This window comes from Salarias fasciatus, chromosome 2 (assembly GCF_902148845.1).
Source record: "Salarias fasciatus chromosome 2, fSalaFa1.1, whole genome shotgun sequence".
NCBI lineage: Eukaryota > Metazoa > Chordata > Actinopteri > Blenniiformes > Blenniidae > Salarias > Salarias fasciatus.
In genome coordinates, this window is record NC_043746.1 from 28,863,054 (window position 1) to 28,881,079 (window position 18,026).

The 18,026-nt window shown below is 45.4% G+C and overlaps 2 protein-coding genes across 6 annotated transcripts in view; one reads left to right on the forward strand and one right to left on the reverse strand.

Moving 5' to 3' along the window:
- The window catches only part of ctso (cathepsin O), an 81,617-nt gene that overhangs the window by 61,844 nt on the left and 1,747 nt on the right, over window positions 1-18,026 (forward strand). The gene's annotated exons all lie outside the window — the stretch shown is intronic.
- The window catches only part of LOC115399588 (teneurin-3), a 154,437-nt gene that overhangs the window by 40,633 nt on the left and 95,778 nt on the right, over window positions 1-18,026 (reverse strand). For 2 of the 5 annotated variants that reach the window (XM_030107049.1, XM_030107038.1), the window contains exons 8-15: window positions 17,365-17,466; window positions 15,921-16,115; window positions 14,903-15,103; window positions 7,965-8,150; window positions 5,327-5,347; window positions 4,810-4,833; window positions 3,455-3,601; window positions 1,212-1,428 (exon numbers count right to left, since the gene is read on the reverse strand). In XM_030107049.1, coding sequence (XP_029962909.1) covers window positions 1,212-1,428; window positions 3,455-3,601; window positions 4,810-4,833; window positions 5,327-5,347; window positions 7,965-8,150; window positions 14,903-15,103; window positions 15,921-16,115; window positions 17,365-17,466 — 1,093 coding nt within the window. The remainder of the gene's footprint in view (window positions 1-1,211; window positions 1,429-3,454; window positions 3,602-4,809; window positions 4,834-5,326; window positions 5,348-7,964; window positions 8,151-14,902; window positions 15,104-15,920; window positions 16,116-17,364; window positions 17,467-18,026) is intronic. The other 3 variants (XM_030107072.1, XM_030107062.1, XM_030107056.1) reach the window with 2 other exon arrangements.

An 18,026-nucleotide genomic window follows, 5' to 3' on the forward strand; every position in this document is an offset into this window, starting at 1 on the left:
ACACGAAATCGACAGTAAGCTGAAGACAATGAGGACGAGGATTACCGAGAACTCGGCTGGGGGGGGAATTGCCTCATTCTATATTTTCAGTAAAGCGCGCTATTTACATAAGGATTACTTTAAACTATCGGAGGAAATATTCCCACAGCCCGTTTTTTTTTGCACGCAGTTACCAATCTCCGCCGGTCACAAACCCGGCAGTACTGACGGCCGAGAGCGGAGGTGGGAGCGCGGCGAGGTTTCAGAGGCGGCCGGGACTCTTCACGGCGTCCATGTCTCTCAGAGACGTCCAGCTGGAGCCGCTGGAGCCCGACGCACACCAGAACATGTGTAATCTGGTGCAGATTAACTCACAATGTGACTGACGTCCGTTTTCAACGCTTCTGGTGAAATCAGCTCAGGCACCGCTGACGCATGCGAGGGAGTCATGCCCGGGTGATCTGTGGCTCGTTTTATATGGCGGTACACATCGATATCGACCGGCAGGAAAAGAGATTATCGATGATAGAACATGTAGAATTCTGAGGCATCCTGATGTGACAAAGCAGCGCTCGGACTGATAGAGAGCTCCATAACTTCCACAGCTTTTGAAGCCATTCTGTGTGAAGTGAGTTTTTATTTCAGAGCAAAGTTTCTGGCCGGACGGACCGCCGGTCCACACGGAGCCCTGCCTTTGCATGGATCACAATAACCACTCATTAAACACTTAACAGACTTCAACCACATGCAATTTTCATGAGTTTTGGACCAAAACTTTTCATCAAAGTGGAATAATGTATCTAGCATTGTTTGATGGTTTATTGATGAAAACAGTTCCGCTCAGTCAAAGCTGACGAGCTCCAATCAAACGTGTGCTTAAGAGTTAAATCAAAGATACAGGCATGCAGCCTGTTGATGGTGCCATACGAGGTGTGTCTATATGCAGCTTCCTGTTGTAATTTAGAAAACCACATGGCTCTATTATCAACCTAATCTCCCTGATTTTACAGTCATTAGGGTTATTTTTAGCGCTCACTCTCAGCTACTTTGTCTTCCTGGTAGAGAAAACAGCAGATCGCTTGTGGCAGCTGAACCGCTGTAAACACACTTGTCACTTTGACTGCGGAGACAAAGAGATGTGAGATTCCCGGACACTTCGGCGGAGCTGCACACACACGCAAATGAGACGGCAAACACCCGACGTGAGTCACAGAATTCGTGCCGCCGCTCACCTGCTGTTGAAGGGGTTATCCCAGGGGATCACGTGGCTGCCGCCGGGGCCGATCAGGAAGCTGACGCGCTCGTAGAAGCTCTTGGCCGTGAGCTGGGCGGCCGAGCCCTGACCCTGGCCCGCCATGGCGGCGGGGTCGGGCGAGCCGCGGCAGTACGTCTGACCCTGGCAGGCGATCTGAGTGCAGCAGTCCGGATCCATGCAGTCCACCAGGCCGTCTGAAAGACCAGAGGGACGGTCAGGACGGGGACGGGGACAGGGACGGGGTTTCACCAACAAATCAGCACCGCCGCCATCACTGCTCTGACAGCAGCAGGTTCTTAAAACGGAGGGAAATAACATTGAAGTGCAAAGAGTAGAATAAAATATTCAGATTTACCAAAAAAGTCCTAAAGATATCACACAAAAATAAAGAACTGTTGGATCAAATCTTCCAGTTGCAGCAAAGCTGCTGTGAAGCAAACTGTGATTTTTAAATAAATGTCGTTTTCACTCTCAGTATTTAAGGACATTAAGGCACAAGACAACGTTTTAGACGTTTAAACATTTAAAACAGAAGAACGGGTCCTAAAGTGGAACTTTTCGAAAACACTATGAGTCCGTCTCCATAGAAACAAAGGAAAACAAAATGTTCTGTAAAGACTAAGGCTCATTTTACTCTGGCTGCATTACGGATCCGGAATGGATCCGCTGCCGAAAATTACATCACAGGAGCATAGATGGGGCTGCTAGCATTAGCCTCACTGTAATAAATGACTGTATTTCCACTGGATCCAAGCGGATCCGGAGCGCTGCACCGGAGGTTCGCCATCACCACCAGGTATATATGAGTTGCGGAATGTAAGGGAGGATTTTTATTTTGGAGGACCGACATCTGGTCACCCGTGGCGTTACGGGACCATCATCTTCCGTCCAGTCCCTGGCATGCTGGCTGCCGTACGCGGAGAAAATAGAGCCACTGTCGGATCACTTGTGGCTCTGCTGTAGCTGCAGGATGCATCAAGTCTCAAGTAAAATGATCCAGTGGAAATACAGCTGGGCTAATGCTAGCAGCCATATCTATGGCCATGTATCTATGCGTGAAACTCCCACTGTGTGGAAAATGGTCCTATGACTTGGACTTGGTGGTCACTGAAAACTACATCCTCTTCAGCATTTCTGCCGTTTCCTGGAAACGGACGTCGTCTTCAAAACGTTGCTGTGTAAACACAAACCTTTTCCAAAACAAAAACTCAAAACCGGTGTGTTTTCAAGCTGTGGTGTTAATGGGGCCTTACGATCAGTGCTGGTAAAGAAACTGGACTCAGTCTTTCTGGGAGGAAGATCTTAGGGAAACACGACATAGCAACGTTTTTTGCTTTTGCTGTATCATCAACATGATACGGCAACAGCGATAAATTAGCAAAATTCTCAACTGTCAACAATAATTCAGTACTATAGAGTCTGCAAAACTCAAAATGACAGAATCTTAATCATAAAAACTGTGATTAAAGGTTTATCTTGATTAATTTGCAAAAATTGTGCGATTACCTAATTTAAAAATTTCCACTAACGCTTACTCAACTCACAGTCAGAATGCTTTATGGTTTCTAGTATCTAGAAACTAAATCAATGAAAAATGACCAAAAACTAAAACCACTCTGTCTCAATACAAAAAACAAAGCTCAAAGCATGAAGAAGTGAGTAAACCAGAGTGTCTGAATTCATTTCAAATCATTCTGTTGTCAGAATTACTGCATGTTTCCCTGAATACATGCGTCTCCTTCCGCCCTCCCTGAACGTCACTCTCTGATGTTAATGAAGTGAACCAGAGCAGCAGCAGGACGAACCGGCTCAATCTGTGACCTCAAATAAACCACAAAACTGGCGGCCATGTCCATCAGGCCGGTTCATTAGAAACGCAGCTCGGAGGGAATTAACATACAATAAAGTCACCGCCACTTGTCTTTTCTTTTCTTTTTTTTTTTTTTTATATATGTAATTGATCTACTGTACATTTGAAACCTCGACGTTTAACAATCTGCTCCGCTCCCGCATTTGCATATTCTCTGCAGTGATGTTTTATGTATGATTGATTTGTTTTGTTTGTTTGCACTGTCACCGAGGAGTCACATCAAAGCCAATTTTCTGTCGGGCACAATGAGAGACGCACAACTTCCCTGTTTTTTTTGTTTTTTTTTCGCTCTCTCTCTCCTTCTGGAGAGCTAAAAGACAATTTGTACGCAGCTTTTTGCTCCTTCCTACCTCCCTCGTTATCCTTGCCATCTGAGCAGAGCGTCTCGGTGGCGACGTCGCAGCCCAGCCCTCTCCATCCCGACTGGCAGATGCAGTGCCAGACGTTCTGATCCAGGACACACCTCCCGTTGTTGTTGCACAGCCCGGGGCAGCCGTCTGTCAACAAATCATGTTGGCGTCAGACCGGCGTGCGAGTCGGAACAGGGAGAGCAGGAAGAGGTGGGGGGGGGGGGTTTAGAGAGGACAGGGGGGCAGAGGAGGGACGAAAAGATGAGAGGAGACAGTATTGAGTGAACATACAGTACGATACAGCTCTGACAGGACTGGGGGGGATGTGGGAGAAGGAGGAGGAAGGGGGGGGGGGCTGTGAGGAGTTACAGTCGTTTCACATGAGTTTATTTAAAGCGAGTGCAGCTACAGTGAAAATGAATGCAAGGAGGGAAATAAGGAAAAAAAAAAAAAAGAGAAAAAGCAAAGCAGTTTAGTTATTAATAATAGACCAAAGCCAGACACTGCAAACGCATGTTGAGTTAAATCCACAAACTATAAATCAAAGTTTGAATGACACCGTTGAAGTTCAAGTGACACATTGTGAGGATTTATGATTGCACAAATCCTCACAATGTGCGTGTTAAATGAAAGGCTGCCTCGTGTCAAATCTAGTCAAGTGGGGTTTTTTTTCTTCTTGTATTACAATTTCAAGGATTTTTTTTAAAAAAGTTGCCCAAATCCCACTTAAGAGGCAGCAAAAAAAAAGAAAAAAAAATCACTGAGGTTTATTGCTTTTGCCTGAGAAAAAAAAAAAAAAGAAGAAGAAGAAGAAGAAGAAAGAGAGGGAATAGCCCACTGCAGATGTTAGAAACACTCATGTGAAGTAACGGCAACGTCAAAGGGAAGAGGAAGTATATATGTAAATAGGGGTAAAAGGGTGTGTGGGGGGAGGAGGAGGAGGAGGAGGGGGGGAGAGGAGGGTCTTGAGTTTCGACATCTACAGAGAACAGTGCAGTCGCTGCCAGATCGCATTCCTTCTAGCGGAGGGTGAAGACAGGGAGCCCAAACACGACTAAACCACACCAGTTCGGGGCGTTTAATCTGGCAGACACAGGGAATTAAGACAAGGTGGCGGTGGGTGGAGGGGGGGGGGGGGGGGGGGCGGGGAGTCTGGTGGGAGACTTGTTAAGACGGACAGGAGATGAGGGGAGGTGGGGGGGGGTGTGGGGTGTGGGGGGGGCAGGATCACAGCAGAAACATTATGATCGACTCGGACATAAAACAGGTGTATAAACGCCGTGCTAGGAAAGACAGAGAGCAGGGAGGGATTGTTGGTGACAATCTCCCTTGAGGGGGGTAGTGGTTCAATTTACCTTTATATCCTATCTTGACTGCTCCTATTACACAACCGAGGAAAGGGAAACATTTGGAAAAGAAAATTACTTATCTCTGTGGTGGCAGAGCGCTAAGACTGACAAACACATTTGACTTATTATGACTTACAAAGAGTGGAAACGCTGGCTCATGTGCCTGCTTTAAATATATGTATATTTATATCTTTCAGTAGATTATCGTCGTCTTCTCCACGTGTTAGCTTCTGCTTTAATTTCAATCTCTCCACTGCGCGTGTAAAAAAAATCGCGGCAGTGACACGCTGATCGAGATGAATAAATATTCAGCACGAGTGACAGGATATTACACAAAGAGCGGGAAGCTGCAGGCTCACCCAATTTGATTATTTCAAACAAAGGTCACATTTTTACAGCAGCAAAATAATAAAATAAAAATAAAAAAAGCTGGATTAGAAAATAAGGAAAGAAAGAAAAAAAAAAACCATCTAGCATGAGGAGAATAAATCGCAAGCAGAATGAAAAGTGGGGGTTTTTTTACCTGATACTCTAGAATCCAGGGCTACACATGTGAGCCAAGAGGGAGTTGGAAAGAGACAGAAAGAGTAGGCAGACAGGCATACAGACAAAATAGAGAGGAGAATGGATATAAGTAGGAGTTAGGCAGAGAAATGCAAATAGACAAAACAAGTGGAATATTTGTTTGAGAAAGAGACACAAAAGAAACAGGAGGTGCATCGGATTCAAAGCTTTAGCTCCAGCAAGACCGAGAAATCTGCAACAAACTCGTGGTGCATCTGTTAATTAAAACACTGACTGATTCATCAGGATTACATATGCATGAATGGCATAAAAAAATAAAATCATCTTTTTTTTTCCCCCAGTAAAAGCGTCTTAAATTACGATTAAACTCTCTTTCTATATGAAGCAAATAAAGAAACGGAGCGACTTGTGCTGGGTAAAATATTCACTGTTAACTCTCTCCATCTGCTTCGCCTCGCCAAAGCAGGCGAACACAAAGGCGAACACACACAGTTTCTCTTGATATCTGAGTGTTGTAACACGCTTTGTTTTCAAACCCTATGAGCCAGTTTCATCTGGGTCTGCTTCAAAACATTTCACTGTCGGCTTGTCAGGGTGTGCAGGCTCAGCCTCATTCCAGTCTCAATGCATCATCAAGCACAATACTACACCCATTTATATATATATTTCCCTCTTCTTCTCCTTCTTCTTCTCCTTTTTTTTTTTTTTCCAATTTTTCCGTCATCTCCACTCCAGTGATTTTAACTACATGCACCGTGCAGTACACTAAGACAAATCAAAAACACCTTAGCGGTAAACTGCAGTGCTGAGAAAGCAGCGACAATAGGCTTAGCCTTGCATATAAAACAGGATCTAGATGCGTGCGACAAAAGAATGGCCGAGGAAGTCCTCCATTCACGCTCTGACCATGTAATGTGATTAAAGGGCGCTTTGTGCAAATGGCAGTTATTCAAGGGTCTGAAAGACAAAATAAGCTCCCGCTTCCCCACGAAAAGGTAAACGCGCCGCCTATTCACCGCCGCCGCCGCCGCCGCATCCAAAGCAGGGAGTTACTTTCCTGAACCGGGAGGAAAGAGAAAGAAAACGGATAGTGCAGAGTCTGCCCCGAGGTGGGAGAGATTAATAAGATGAGATCAGGAGTGTGACCTCTCCGACAACTCCCTCCCCGCCGCCGCGTTCCCCCCTCCGAGACGGATCCGCGCCGCGGACGGGGGGGATTGCTGATGAGAGAACTTGTAAATACATAATTAGGGTTCAAGGGTTTGGAGTGGCGGATCATCGTCTCGCAGGGGACGCGTCGTCGTGAAGAGGCTGGGATGGCACTTGGGGGAACGCCGTCCGACGCCAAGTGTCAGGGTTTAACGGCGGGACCTCTGACAGAGGTGAAGGTGTTGAGGCAGCTGGAGGTAAAGGTCAAAAGCAAGTGACATCTCAGAACTCATTATCCTCATTAATGCCAGGTGAAGCACCGCCATTTCAGAAAAATGATATTCCAAAGAGGCCGAGCCGCCGCTCTCTGGCTCCCTAAATACCTGCCCGGGGCTCACTGATACCGCGGCGTCACTTCAGCTGTGGAGAGAGGTGAAACATCCGAGTCCAGGATGGAAATGACAAAGTTAGCCATGTTGGGGAAAGAAAAGTCACTGATTACAACTCTCAACACGCTGTTCTCCAGCTAAAAGTTTGAGATAACATCACGGTCACTGATTCACCGTTCTGAATTCTCCGCTGGCCACAATTTAATGGTTGGAAAAAAAACAGAAAGTAACATTTCCAAATGGACAATCAGTCATTAACTCTGTATAAATCCAGAAACTGAGCTGCAACGAAGCTTTGGAGGTTTACAAATATTCACCTTCGATGTGGCTAATTAAAAAAAAACAACAAAAACATTCATCTAGAAATGCAACGTCTTACTTTAAAAGCAAAAGAAAATAAATGGTTGTAGGACATAATTAACAGTGAAGAAAAACCAATGCAGTGCTGCATGGAAACACTAACAACTCCCAACAGTAGTCTGTAGGTTGTAGTTTACAGTCTGTAGTTTTTATTTTACAGTCTGTATTCTGAAGTTTACAGTCTGTAGTTTGTAGTTTATAGTTTTTAGTTTCCAGTTGCTGGTTTGTAGTTTACAGTCTGTAGTTTGCAGTTTACAGTCTTTGGTTTGTAGTTTATAGTTTGTAGTTTACAGTCGGTGGTTTGTAGTTTATAGTTTACTGTCTAGAATATGTAGATTATAGTCTCTAGACTGTAGTTTGCACTCCAGCTTATGGTCTACAGTCTGCAGTCTGCAGTTTGTAGTTTCTAACCTGTAGTGTGTGTTTTATAGTCTGTAGTTTATAGTCTGTAGTTTGTGTTAATATAGTCTGTGGCTTGTAGTTTCTAATCTGTAGTATGTTGCTTATAATCTGTAGTTTCTTGTCTGTAGCTTGTAGTTTCTAGTCTAGTCTGTACTTTAAGTATCATGAACTGTGTCTTTGCAGCCTTTCTGAAAATCACAGTGACATTCACACTTCACGGTTGCCCTTTAAATCCTGCCCATGAATGAATTTCCTGTGTAGCTGTGGCCTGTCTGTCATGTGTGTGTGTGTGTGTGTGAGTGTGTGTGTGTGTGTGTGTGTGTGCCCGCCGCTCACCGATGGTGCAGTGTTCACCCGTCCAGCCCTGGTGGCAGTCACACTTGCCCTCTCGGCAGACTCCGTGGTCGATGCAGCGTGGGTGACAGTCCCTCTGCTCACATTCGGGTCCTGTCCAGCCCTCCTCGCAGTGACACACACCGCTGATGCACGAGCCGTGGGGACCGCAGTCCACCACACACACTTCTGTTAGGAGGAAGGAGAAAAAACAAAGAGCCGTGGAGACATGTCGCCTGTGAAAAATCACTCTTTCCCCTCTTGCTCTGGTGTGTTTTGGTATTCTGTGTAGACGCGTCTGCCACGGCAGAAAAATACTCTGATGTTGTCTGAGAAGTGTTTGCTCCCTCGGCTAAAGTGGGCCAATAACTTTAACTGTAAACAAGACGTGTTTTCAGCCAAACCCTTCTCTAAAACTCTCTGACACTGTAAGGCGGCGGCCGCCGCCGCTGCACGCTTCCGACACTATTTCATCTAAAGAGACTGGAAATTACCGCCATGTGTTAAAGGGAGGTTTAGGAAGCATCATTTTGCCGGGAAGCGTCGGGCCTTTACGGCCTCCTCCTGCTATATGGATCTCTGCGGACCCGCCGCCTTCACTCGTCTTTTTTAAATGAGGGTTCGACACACAAAACGTCAACAAGTGAATCTGGCAGGAAATGGAAAGCCTCATCAAGTTCTACACTGCCAGAAACACAACTGCTCTTTTAAAGAGCCTTATATTAATATTGATGTGTAATGTTATTATTTTTATGAGTTCTGGATTTAATAAAGTCCAATGAATTCTTGGCGCGCGAGACGTTTTATTGGTAAACTGTTTACTGCGGCGCAGTAACACTGTGGCCTCGTACTGCTGTGGAATGTACTGAGTCTGTGTTGGGGAGCACATTAGCAGCCAACAGACACCAGGAAAGAACAATGTCCTGCTTAAACCGGCAGATGGACCAGGTCTCATTTGGTCTGCGTCTGTTTGGTGTTCTCACCAAAACATTTCAGGTGAAAACCCATCATTTTTGGGTTTGTACAGAACAGTTTGTTACAATGGGAGAACCTATTCATGTTTATATGAACAGATGATGGAGATGAGTTGGACTGAGAATCTGGACCAGGACCAGGACCAGAACCAGGAGAATCTGGACTGGGAGTCATGTCTCTCTGTCCATCTACTGTGCAGAACTACTGTTTCCTACCCCGTGGTGCACATGCACAGTTGCAGCCTCAGCGTTTTCTGAAAGTGTCGCTTTCGCCCGTTTACATGACGACGAAGCCCAAGGGTTTTCTGAAAAGTTCCACCTTGGGAGCATTTTTCAAAAAGTTATATTTTGGCTCTGGGCATCATTGGTATGTAAATAGACTCTCAAAACACAACAGAGATTTCTGTTTTCACTTGAAATCGACTGTTAATTGGCTCCAATCAATCTGATTGAACCACCTCTTTCTTTCATCTGAAATGACTTATCTCACAAAGTAAGCAATTATCTGGATTTATATCGAAAATAAAATATATACACACGGAGAGTGGAGCATTTTATTCATGTCATTTTCTGTCCTGCAGCCACATTAACTCATTTTTTATCAGAGCGATTTTCTAAAGCCTCCTTTTCTTAGTGCAGCCGCCTTGACATGAAACAAAAGCTGTCATCGCTCAGAAAGCTCAGAAGAATAAAACACTGCAATTACTCTGCATCTGAAACCTTCCAAAACAACCACTTTTCAGGTTTTACATAATGTGGAGACGTTGGCGGGCTGAGGCGAGGGTTCACAGACGCCGCTGTTTGGACTCTGATGCTTTCTTAAATCACGGCCAGTTGCGAATCGGTGTCTGTCGTCTTCTGGAAAGTTCCGGCGGCTCGGCGAGTTTCAGTCGCCCCCTTCCCCGAGAACGACAAGGGCTCCCATCGAAGCAGTTAAACGGAGGAGCCGTAAAGCTTTCTGCTGTGACAACAGGCGTCGGAGTACCACTGGAAAGCACCTCGAGTATGTCCTCAGATCTGAAGTGACGCGATGCTTCAGGAAATTTATCGAGCTCCGCAGCTCAGTTGAGTTTGTGACTTTTTCTGCAAACTTGCCGCAGCCTTCGGGGAAAGGCACATTAGCGGACATGCCTGTGCTGCTGAAGCCATGGATGAAATATCCACTCATTTTTGTATTTTTCCTTTTTTTTTTTTGCCATTTTTGAGCCAATCTACCCCTCGTTGCTCTGCCGGCTCTCGGCTCTTTCAGCTGTCCGTCTGTTCCAGCTCTCTGAATGGAGTTTTTCTTCGATTGAGGGACCTTGGATGGTTCTGATTAAGCCGAGCCGACACTGTAGAATATTAAGCATGCCTCTGGAGGGGAGTCATTCGATTGCAAAGGAATACCTCCTTCCCATAGAATCTATGCAATCAATTTTTCATTAGAGCAAAAGTGTTTATCTGCCTTTAACATGCCCCTGACTCCAGCTGCATCGGGGTTGGAGGTGTTCGATCCACGCTACGAGCTTGTTAATTAAAGTTTATTTAATTGAAGAAGAACCGCGGCATTAATTGCGAGGGAATCCGCAACCCGCCCAGGTGGACAAACTCCCCCGTCAGTCCCAGATGTCTCACTGAGCGTGGAGACTCCCAGAACTTTAACGGAATAACAAATTACTGCTGTTTAAAAAGAAGAGGAAGAAGAAGAAGAGAGAATAAAGTGAGACACAAAGGGAGAGTGAGAGAAAAAAAAAAAATCCCCGCTCACCAACACAATCAGTCTTTTCTACTTGGGCGGCGACCAAATGGGCTACATGCTGCTTCAAAAGGTTGGCGCCGGCATCTCAAACGCGCCATCCAGCCTCTTTATGCTCTCCGTCTCCACTGAAGCTCCGCCAAGAAAAATAGATTCAACAACCTTTTACACTGACAGAAACAAACCGCGACTGCTGTTTTTTTAATTGTCTGACGCCGGGAGTGTTTCTCTCTGGAAAATAAGTCTATTCTGAGGAGGGAAGCGGCACATAAATCACCTGAATCTCCGGCGCCGATAACAGATGGGAGGGGCCAGCCTTTGAACCAACATGTCGCCTACCTGTGTCGAAAGACAAACCCTTTGAATCCAGACCTGGGAACAAATGAAGAGGCTCTGCCAGGAGCAGATGGGAATACTAAATTCTTTCATCCCCCTCGAAAATATAAAAGAGAAGAATAAATGTGAGGCTGGAAGCGCCGCGGCGCTGCTGTTTTTCTGAAAACGCCGTCCTGCTGGTCTATAAGCGTTCTCTCGCCTCTCGTGACGAACATATGCGGCGTGACAGAGGAGCAACGTGGAATGGGAGCTTTGTTGTTCACATGCGCTGCATTTAGAAGCGACACGTGCCACAAGTGTTGATTACCGGCGCCGAGGCGCGATGGCGCCCGCAGTTTGACTCATTTCAGATCAGCGCATAATGAAGCTGTTGTTCTTTTGCTCCTTCATCCAGATTCAACCTGTCAGCTGATTGAATCACGTTTAGCAAATGTTCGCAGGACCTGTGGCTCCAGCAGCATGAGCCACAACATTAAGACCGCCGGGGTGATGCTGTGTGGAGCAGGAGTGTGTGTGCTGACTTCCTGTGTGTGAGAAACAGCTGCTGAACTGCTGAACCTGCAGTTCACGCCTTCAACACCGAGACCTGCGAAGCTGCAGTTCTGCACGGCTGCGGTGTGAAAGATCAGCGAGGACGGGTTTGTGTTTTCTGTGGGACGCAGAGAGACTGGAGGCGAACTGCGGCTGGCAAACCGTCACTTCCTGCTCGTCTCTCTTTAACCTCGAGCCGTCGTCGACCGTCGATCCAGTCAGCATCATAAATATCACCGAACGCATCACGACCGGGGCGCGTCTCCGTTCACACCCACAGCAGATTAGTGCTGTCAGTTTTAATCGCGTTAATCGATGGAGGGCTGTCAACAATTAGTTTCTTAAAATTGTGATTAATCGAATCATTTCTGGACTTGTAATCAAGCTTAAAATGAAGAATCCAATCTCATAATTCACCTGTACCGCACAGGGATGGAGAAAACAACGTCTCAATGACAGTAAAATGAGTTTTATATTCTATTTCTTTTCTTTAAGGCAATTGCGATTAATCACGATGAATTGCGATTAAAACTGACAGCACGAGAAATGACCTCAAATGTATCTTTTTGGACCGCGAGGCAAAGCAAATCAAAATATTCTTTCAATTCATACGTCTATCATGTACAAATCTACAAAGGTAAATCATCATAAATACTGTAACTAGTAGAAATGTATCCAGACGTTTATTAGATTTTGCGGAATAAACTCTAATAATATACTGAAACCAGTTAAGTGTTTAAAGTGCATCAAAAACATGAGATTCACAGCTCACTTGGACCATTTGTGATAGAAACCGACCTCTGCAGACACAAGAGAAAACCAACTCGGTTCCTCACACTTCCCCTCTTTTCTTCTTCTAACAGATCAATTCAGGACCAAACGTTCCCCCGACACCCGATAACCGGCGAGGCGAAGAACTCCCGCTCTCTGGAAGTGGTCATAATGTTATGGCTGACCGAGAGCAAGAGGGGGGGAAATAAAAAACACACACACACACAAAGAGTGCGAAGCGAGCGGGACTAACGATCCGGACCGAAGTCCTCCGGTTTGTTATCCGACGCTTTCCGAGCATGAGCGACTCCTGGATATCAGATGTCAACATCTGTCTCCGAGCTTCTGTGGTGTTTTTGTTTCCCGCAGTCGCTCCAGATTACTTTCTTACTCCTGCCTTCAAAGGCATTTCCCTCGGTTTGTGTGGCGTCAACACGTATTTTATGCCGCTGTTTTTGTGCAGAAAAAAAAAAAAAAAAAAAAAAAATGAATGAAACGGTTTGAAAAAAGTTGGTATTATCAGCTCAGGACGCGGCGAGGAGATACGCTCAGGATCATAAAAAGATTTTTATGTCACCGTGGGTGTCTTGTGTTGAAAATAAACAAGTAAAATGTTACTCATAGAGATATAAAAAGAGGCATAACCTGCAGGTTATAAAGCAGGAGTCTGACAGCAGTGCATGCAGAACGCCTGCGATGAGAAACCCGAGCGGGCCGAGCCGCCGTTCATCATCTCTGGCGATGAATCAGTCGGACATCGCAAATGAATAATTCTGTTTCCCTCTTGCTTACCTGCTGAAGGGGAAAAAAAAATCCTGATTTATGATTGATTCAAAAAGCTCATTTCAAATTGTAGCACATTAATTTTGGTAAATAAATACTTTTCCTCACTCTCAGCAAATTGCTTTTTTTTAAAAAAGAGTTGACAAATGTGCTTAAAGTGTGTTTGTTTTGAATAATTGAAGATTAAATCATATATCATGTGTATTTCCCCACATGATCCAATTTCCATTGATACTCCGGGGTGGAACCTCACAGCTAAATCATTTTCCTCACACTTTTTTTTTTTGTTTTTTTTTTTTTGTATTTTTAACAAGACAGCCACATGTCGGCCGGCCGCCCTGTGTGAGATCTTTTATTTCAACTTACAGCCTGTTTATAAAGGCTCACACATCTGCCGGCGCCGGACACCTGATGTCTGGGCGCAGCGAGGGGGGGGTTTGTTTGGAGGAAAGACAGAAAAATGTGGCGCCAATTAGTTGTTGGAGAAAGTCAAACTTTATCCTCAACAAGAGAGAGGGAGACACGGTGTGTGTGTGTGTGTGTGTGTGTGTGTGTGTGTGTGTGCTGACTGCAGTGTTTGTGAGGACGGTCTGGTTCTGCAGGAACAACAGGCCGCTAATGACTGTGGATGAATGAAGGAAAACACTCATTTAAAGCCCCCATGATATCCTGAATATGGATTTCCCTCCATCTATCTGTTTATTTTTCCAACTACTGGAGTATTTTCACCCTTCATTTGTGATTTTTTTTTTTCCCCTCTTCCTATTAACCAGCTCTTGGTCAATACGAATCAGCCACAACATTACAACCGCCTTTCTTCCAGCTTTCTGCTGAAGCCCTAAAGCTGCATTTCACTCCTCAGACAGCGAGAGATCGGATTCCAACCTGTTCCATCCAACCTGTTCATGCCTCATTTAATTTAACTGAAGGATAAGTCCGTTTAAAGTGCATGCATACATATGTTTAGGGCTCCTCGTCAACACAACTACTTAAAAACAAAAAGCAAGATGCCTGAAAAAAATGTACTTAAACTTCTGTACTTGAATAAATGAGTTATTTTTGAGGTAATTAGATTTTTACTGAAGTCGACAGTAAAAATGTGAGCAGTCTTGCCAACTCTCCAAAAAGGTCAAATTTTATTGAGTTTACATCCAATTAAACACCAAAACCACATTCAGGCTGATACAAAAATCTTTTATTTATTTCACTGAAAAATATTCACAAACTAATTTTCGGTCAGTTTTTAAACTGGAGGTCAAACATTCCTGGTTTCTTTCTTTGAAATATGTATTTTTTTAGGTCAATTTTTAATAACTGTAAACGAACACTTATAAGACGGGCAGACTTTCTGGGTTATATTGTTTATTTATCCCTTTAACTCAGTATACACTTTTTCAGACGTCAATATTTCAGTCTTTGGGTTTTACAGAAGCATAATGAAGTTTTGTTTTCTTTTGGGACTATTTAAAGTTGGAATACCTGCTTTTTTTAAGTAACGATTGATCGATTTCATAATTGTATACTTAAAAGTCAAATCTCATGTTGCTCAAGTATTGTGTTTGTGAAGGGTTATTAAGTAGTAAAGCTTAATATTTTAACATGTTATTCATAAGACAGGCTTTATTTGGATTTATTTGAATTATATTAAGCTCAGTTTGACACTGTATGTTCATATTTTAAAGCTCATGATAAGTTTAATATTAAAAGCAATGTGTGAAAGCGTGGAGGTGCTGCGGTGAGTTTCACAGGAAGCGTCAGTCAGGCCTGTTTTGACATGAGAGCCATGTGGAGGCAGTGAGAGGCGCTCTGACCTATGGAGCAGTCGGCGCCGGTCCAGTTGGCCTCGCAGACGCAGGTCCCCGACTCGGTGTTGAAGGTGCCGTGGCTGGAGCACTGCTCGGGACAGGTGCTCTTCAGGATCTCGCAGCTGGCGCCGCCCCAGCCCGGGTTGCAGTGGCAGTCGCCGTGGTGACAGGCTCCGTGACCGGAACACTTGGGGTCCGCGCAGTCCACTGCGGACACACACGGCCGGGCGACAGCCGCCGTCAGCCGAGCGTCAAACACACACGCTCTCGCTGTCGGCCGGACGCTCTTTCCTCAGGATGCGGCGGCGGCCCGGCTGCTGCTTTCAGCCGGCTCCTTTACTGTATATTACTGGGTTCTCCCAACATGCTGACAGCATAATTATGCTCCATTACAGGCCCGAGGAAAAGCAGAACAATTAGCGTCTAGACAGATATAATCAATTACGATTAACAATCTGCAGATCAACTTGCTGATCTGGGTTAATAATTGCCAATTATGACCAACATAATCAAACCATTACTAACAAGGGCTAATGTGCTCCGCAGCTTTTGTTCCTTCTCCCCGACTGACTGCATTCAAGCTCTGATTCGGACCCTGATAACGATTATTTACCAGAATCAATACATCAAACCGGAGCAGCAGATGTAGAGTCCTCCTTTATGGGTTGACTCCAGATAAAAACCACAGAACGAAGTGAGCGTGTCTTTACGCGCGAGGCCGAACGACTCCCACACGCTAACCGCCTTTTGTCTGCATGCGGATCAATGGAGTGAGAGGCAGTGGAGGAGGGGATGCCATCGACTGATGGATCTGAACAGGTGTGTTCATCTGAGGAGCCTCCCTATAGGGGACGGCGTCGATGGCCACAGCACCACGAGCCCGACGCCGGGGTTCATTTATATACACAGTATCAATAACAACATCCGCCACATTATCCGCTCGGCCGAGTCGAAAACGCCGATTGGTTCTCCAGCGGGCTGTGTCCGTCCCCCCACCTCCCCGGGGCTTCGCTCTCCCTTTTACCTTGCTCGCAGTTGGATCCTTTGTGGCCGGCGTTGCACAGGCAGTTCCCCGCCACGCACACGCCGTGGCCCCCGCACTGGGGGTCCACGCACTGGGAGGCGGGCACGTCGCACTCGGTGCCCTTCCAGCCGCTGTAGCACTGGCAGCGCCCCCTGGTGTACTGGCCGTTTCCGCTGCACAGCACCGGGCAGGCGGCTGGAGGGGCGGACGGGGAAATAAATTAAAAATTTAGCCCTTCAGGTGAGAAAACACGAGTCACAGCTCCAACTTTCTTTTTTAGCATTAAAAGTGGAACAGGCTAGGTTAGCTTAGCATGACTAGGTTAGCTTGGCATGGCTTGAAAACTAAAAAGGAGCCGATCAATCAACCAAAAAAAAGCTGTTGATTGATCTTCTCCTTTTTAGTACTGAAGATGCACATCAACATTTCTAACTGTAGAAGATTGGAGCAAACTATGCGCTGAAGAGCCAGAAAACAAACTGGCACAGATGAGGAGGAAGGAATTAATCTGCTTCACAAGTTCATAAATCTGCTACATAAATCTCCAACGCGGCGTTGAAAACACTATTCCTCTTTATATGGCTTCATATCAAGTTTTATGTCCAGATCCCATTGTGTTGAATTTAATAAATGAAATAAAGTAAATGAGGATATAAGTCATGTGTTAACGTCACTGTACCCGTTCAATACATCAATACCTCACGTTATTGATCTATTGTCTGGCTGCTTGACGTCCTTCTCTACTGTACCTCTGTTTAGACATTTAAACTTTTAACAAACTCATCTGTTAATCCTCAAATTCATGAATAATGAACATTCGTTCGCTCGACCAGGAGGCAGAAGACCGTCAGAACTCAAACTCTCTACCAGGCGTCCAGACTCTGGAACTCTCTGGACAAATCATTTAAGCTGCCTTCCTCTTGAAGGATGAATTATTCAATTATCTTCTGTCCAGATAGGATCCCACTGATTCCACGTCGGTGTGTTGAGAGGGTCTTTATGAACTCCTCCGTTAGTTTTCTCCGCTCCTTCATCCTTTAAATTTTTATAATAATATATGTTCACTGATGTGGAGAATCTCATATCAGCTTTCCTCTGCTGCACAGTTTGGCTTCATCTTCTTGTAATTCTCAATTAATTAATTATTCATTCATTTATATATCCTCACACACACACATACAGTAGTTTAAAAGTGACCTTTGTCATGTGTGTTATAGGAAACATACATCTGCACCAAAGTGAGCCGATATTCTCCAAGCGATTTATTGATCGGCCTCAATCGATTTCGATGTTTTTTTTTTCTGAGAGGAAAATGTAATTTGGCCTGGTTGTCTCGCGGCAGCTGAAGCAATCTGGGAGAATTCCGAAGTGGGCCTGAGAGAAAGCGGCGAGCGAGGAGGGGAGAGCCGACCCTCTCAGATAAATAGAAAAGCGGGGTAATTACCTCGGGAGCAGTACGGTCCGATGAAGCCCGGGAAGCAGTGGCACGATCCGGCCACACACTCGCCGTTGCCGTAGCAGTTGTGTGTGCACTCCGTCACCGAGTCTGTGGGAAGAGCGGCGTTCGAGTCCGACTATTAATAACTCATCGGATTGTCACAACGGAGCAAATTTGAAATTCCTTTTTCATATAACGTTTGACAGCTGTGCAGTTTATGATATACTGCCAGAGAGTCAAGCTACCAACTTCTCCCTTTTTCGCTCCTGCATAAATTTGGGATTTCTAAGCATCTCTTATCTCCAGCGCTTGTGTCAGGCACGGTGTGCCTTTACAGCTATTTGTCCACGTCCCACCAAGGTCTAAGCCTCCAGAACAGCGCGCCGCAGCGACACCGGGCCTATCTAAGCCATGTTGAGGGAAAGCGCACACGGGCATTTTAAATTAGACCAAATAATTCAATTTCCCTCCCGCATTTCCCTCTTCTGCCGCTTCCCCCGCTGCTCCGGCGCCATCCCGGCCTCTTGAATGACTGATCATGCCCATACAAGCCATGCAATCTCCTGAGTGTTTACAGCACAAATCCTCCCTGAGTTGAAGTTAATCTGACATATCCTACAGACAGATCTTGTGTTCATTCAACAGACCATCGCTCAGGAAGGGCGCTC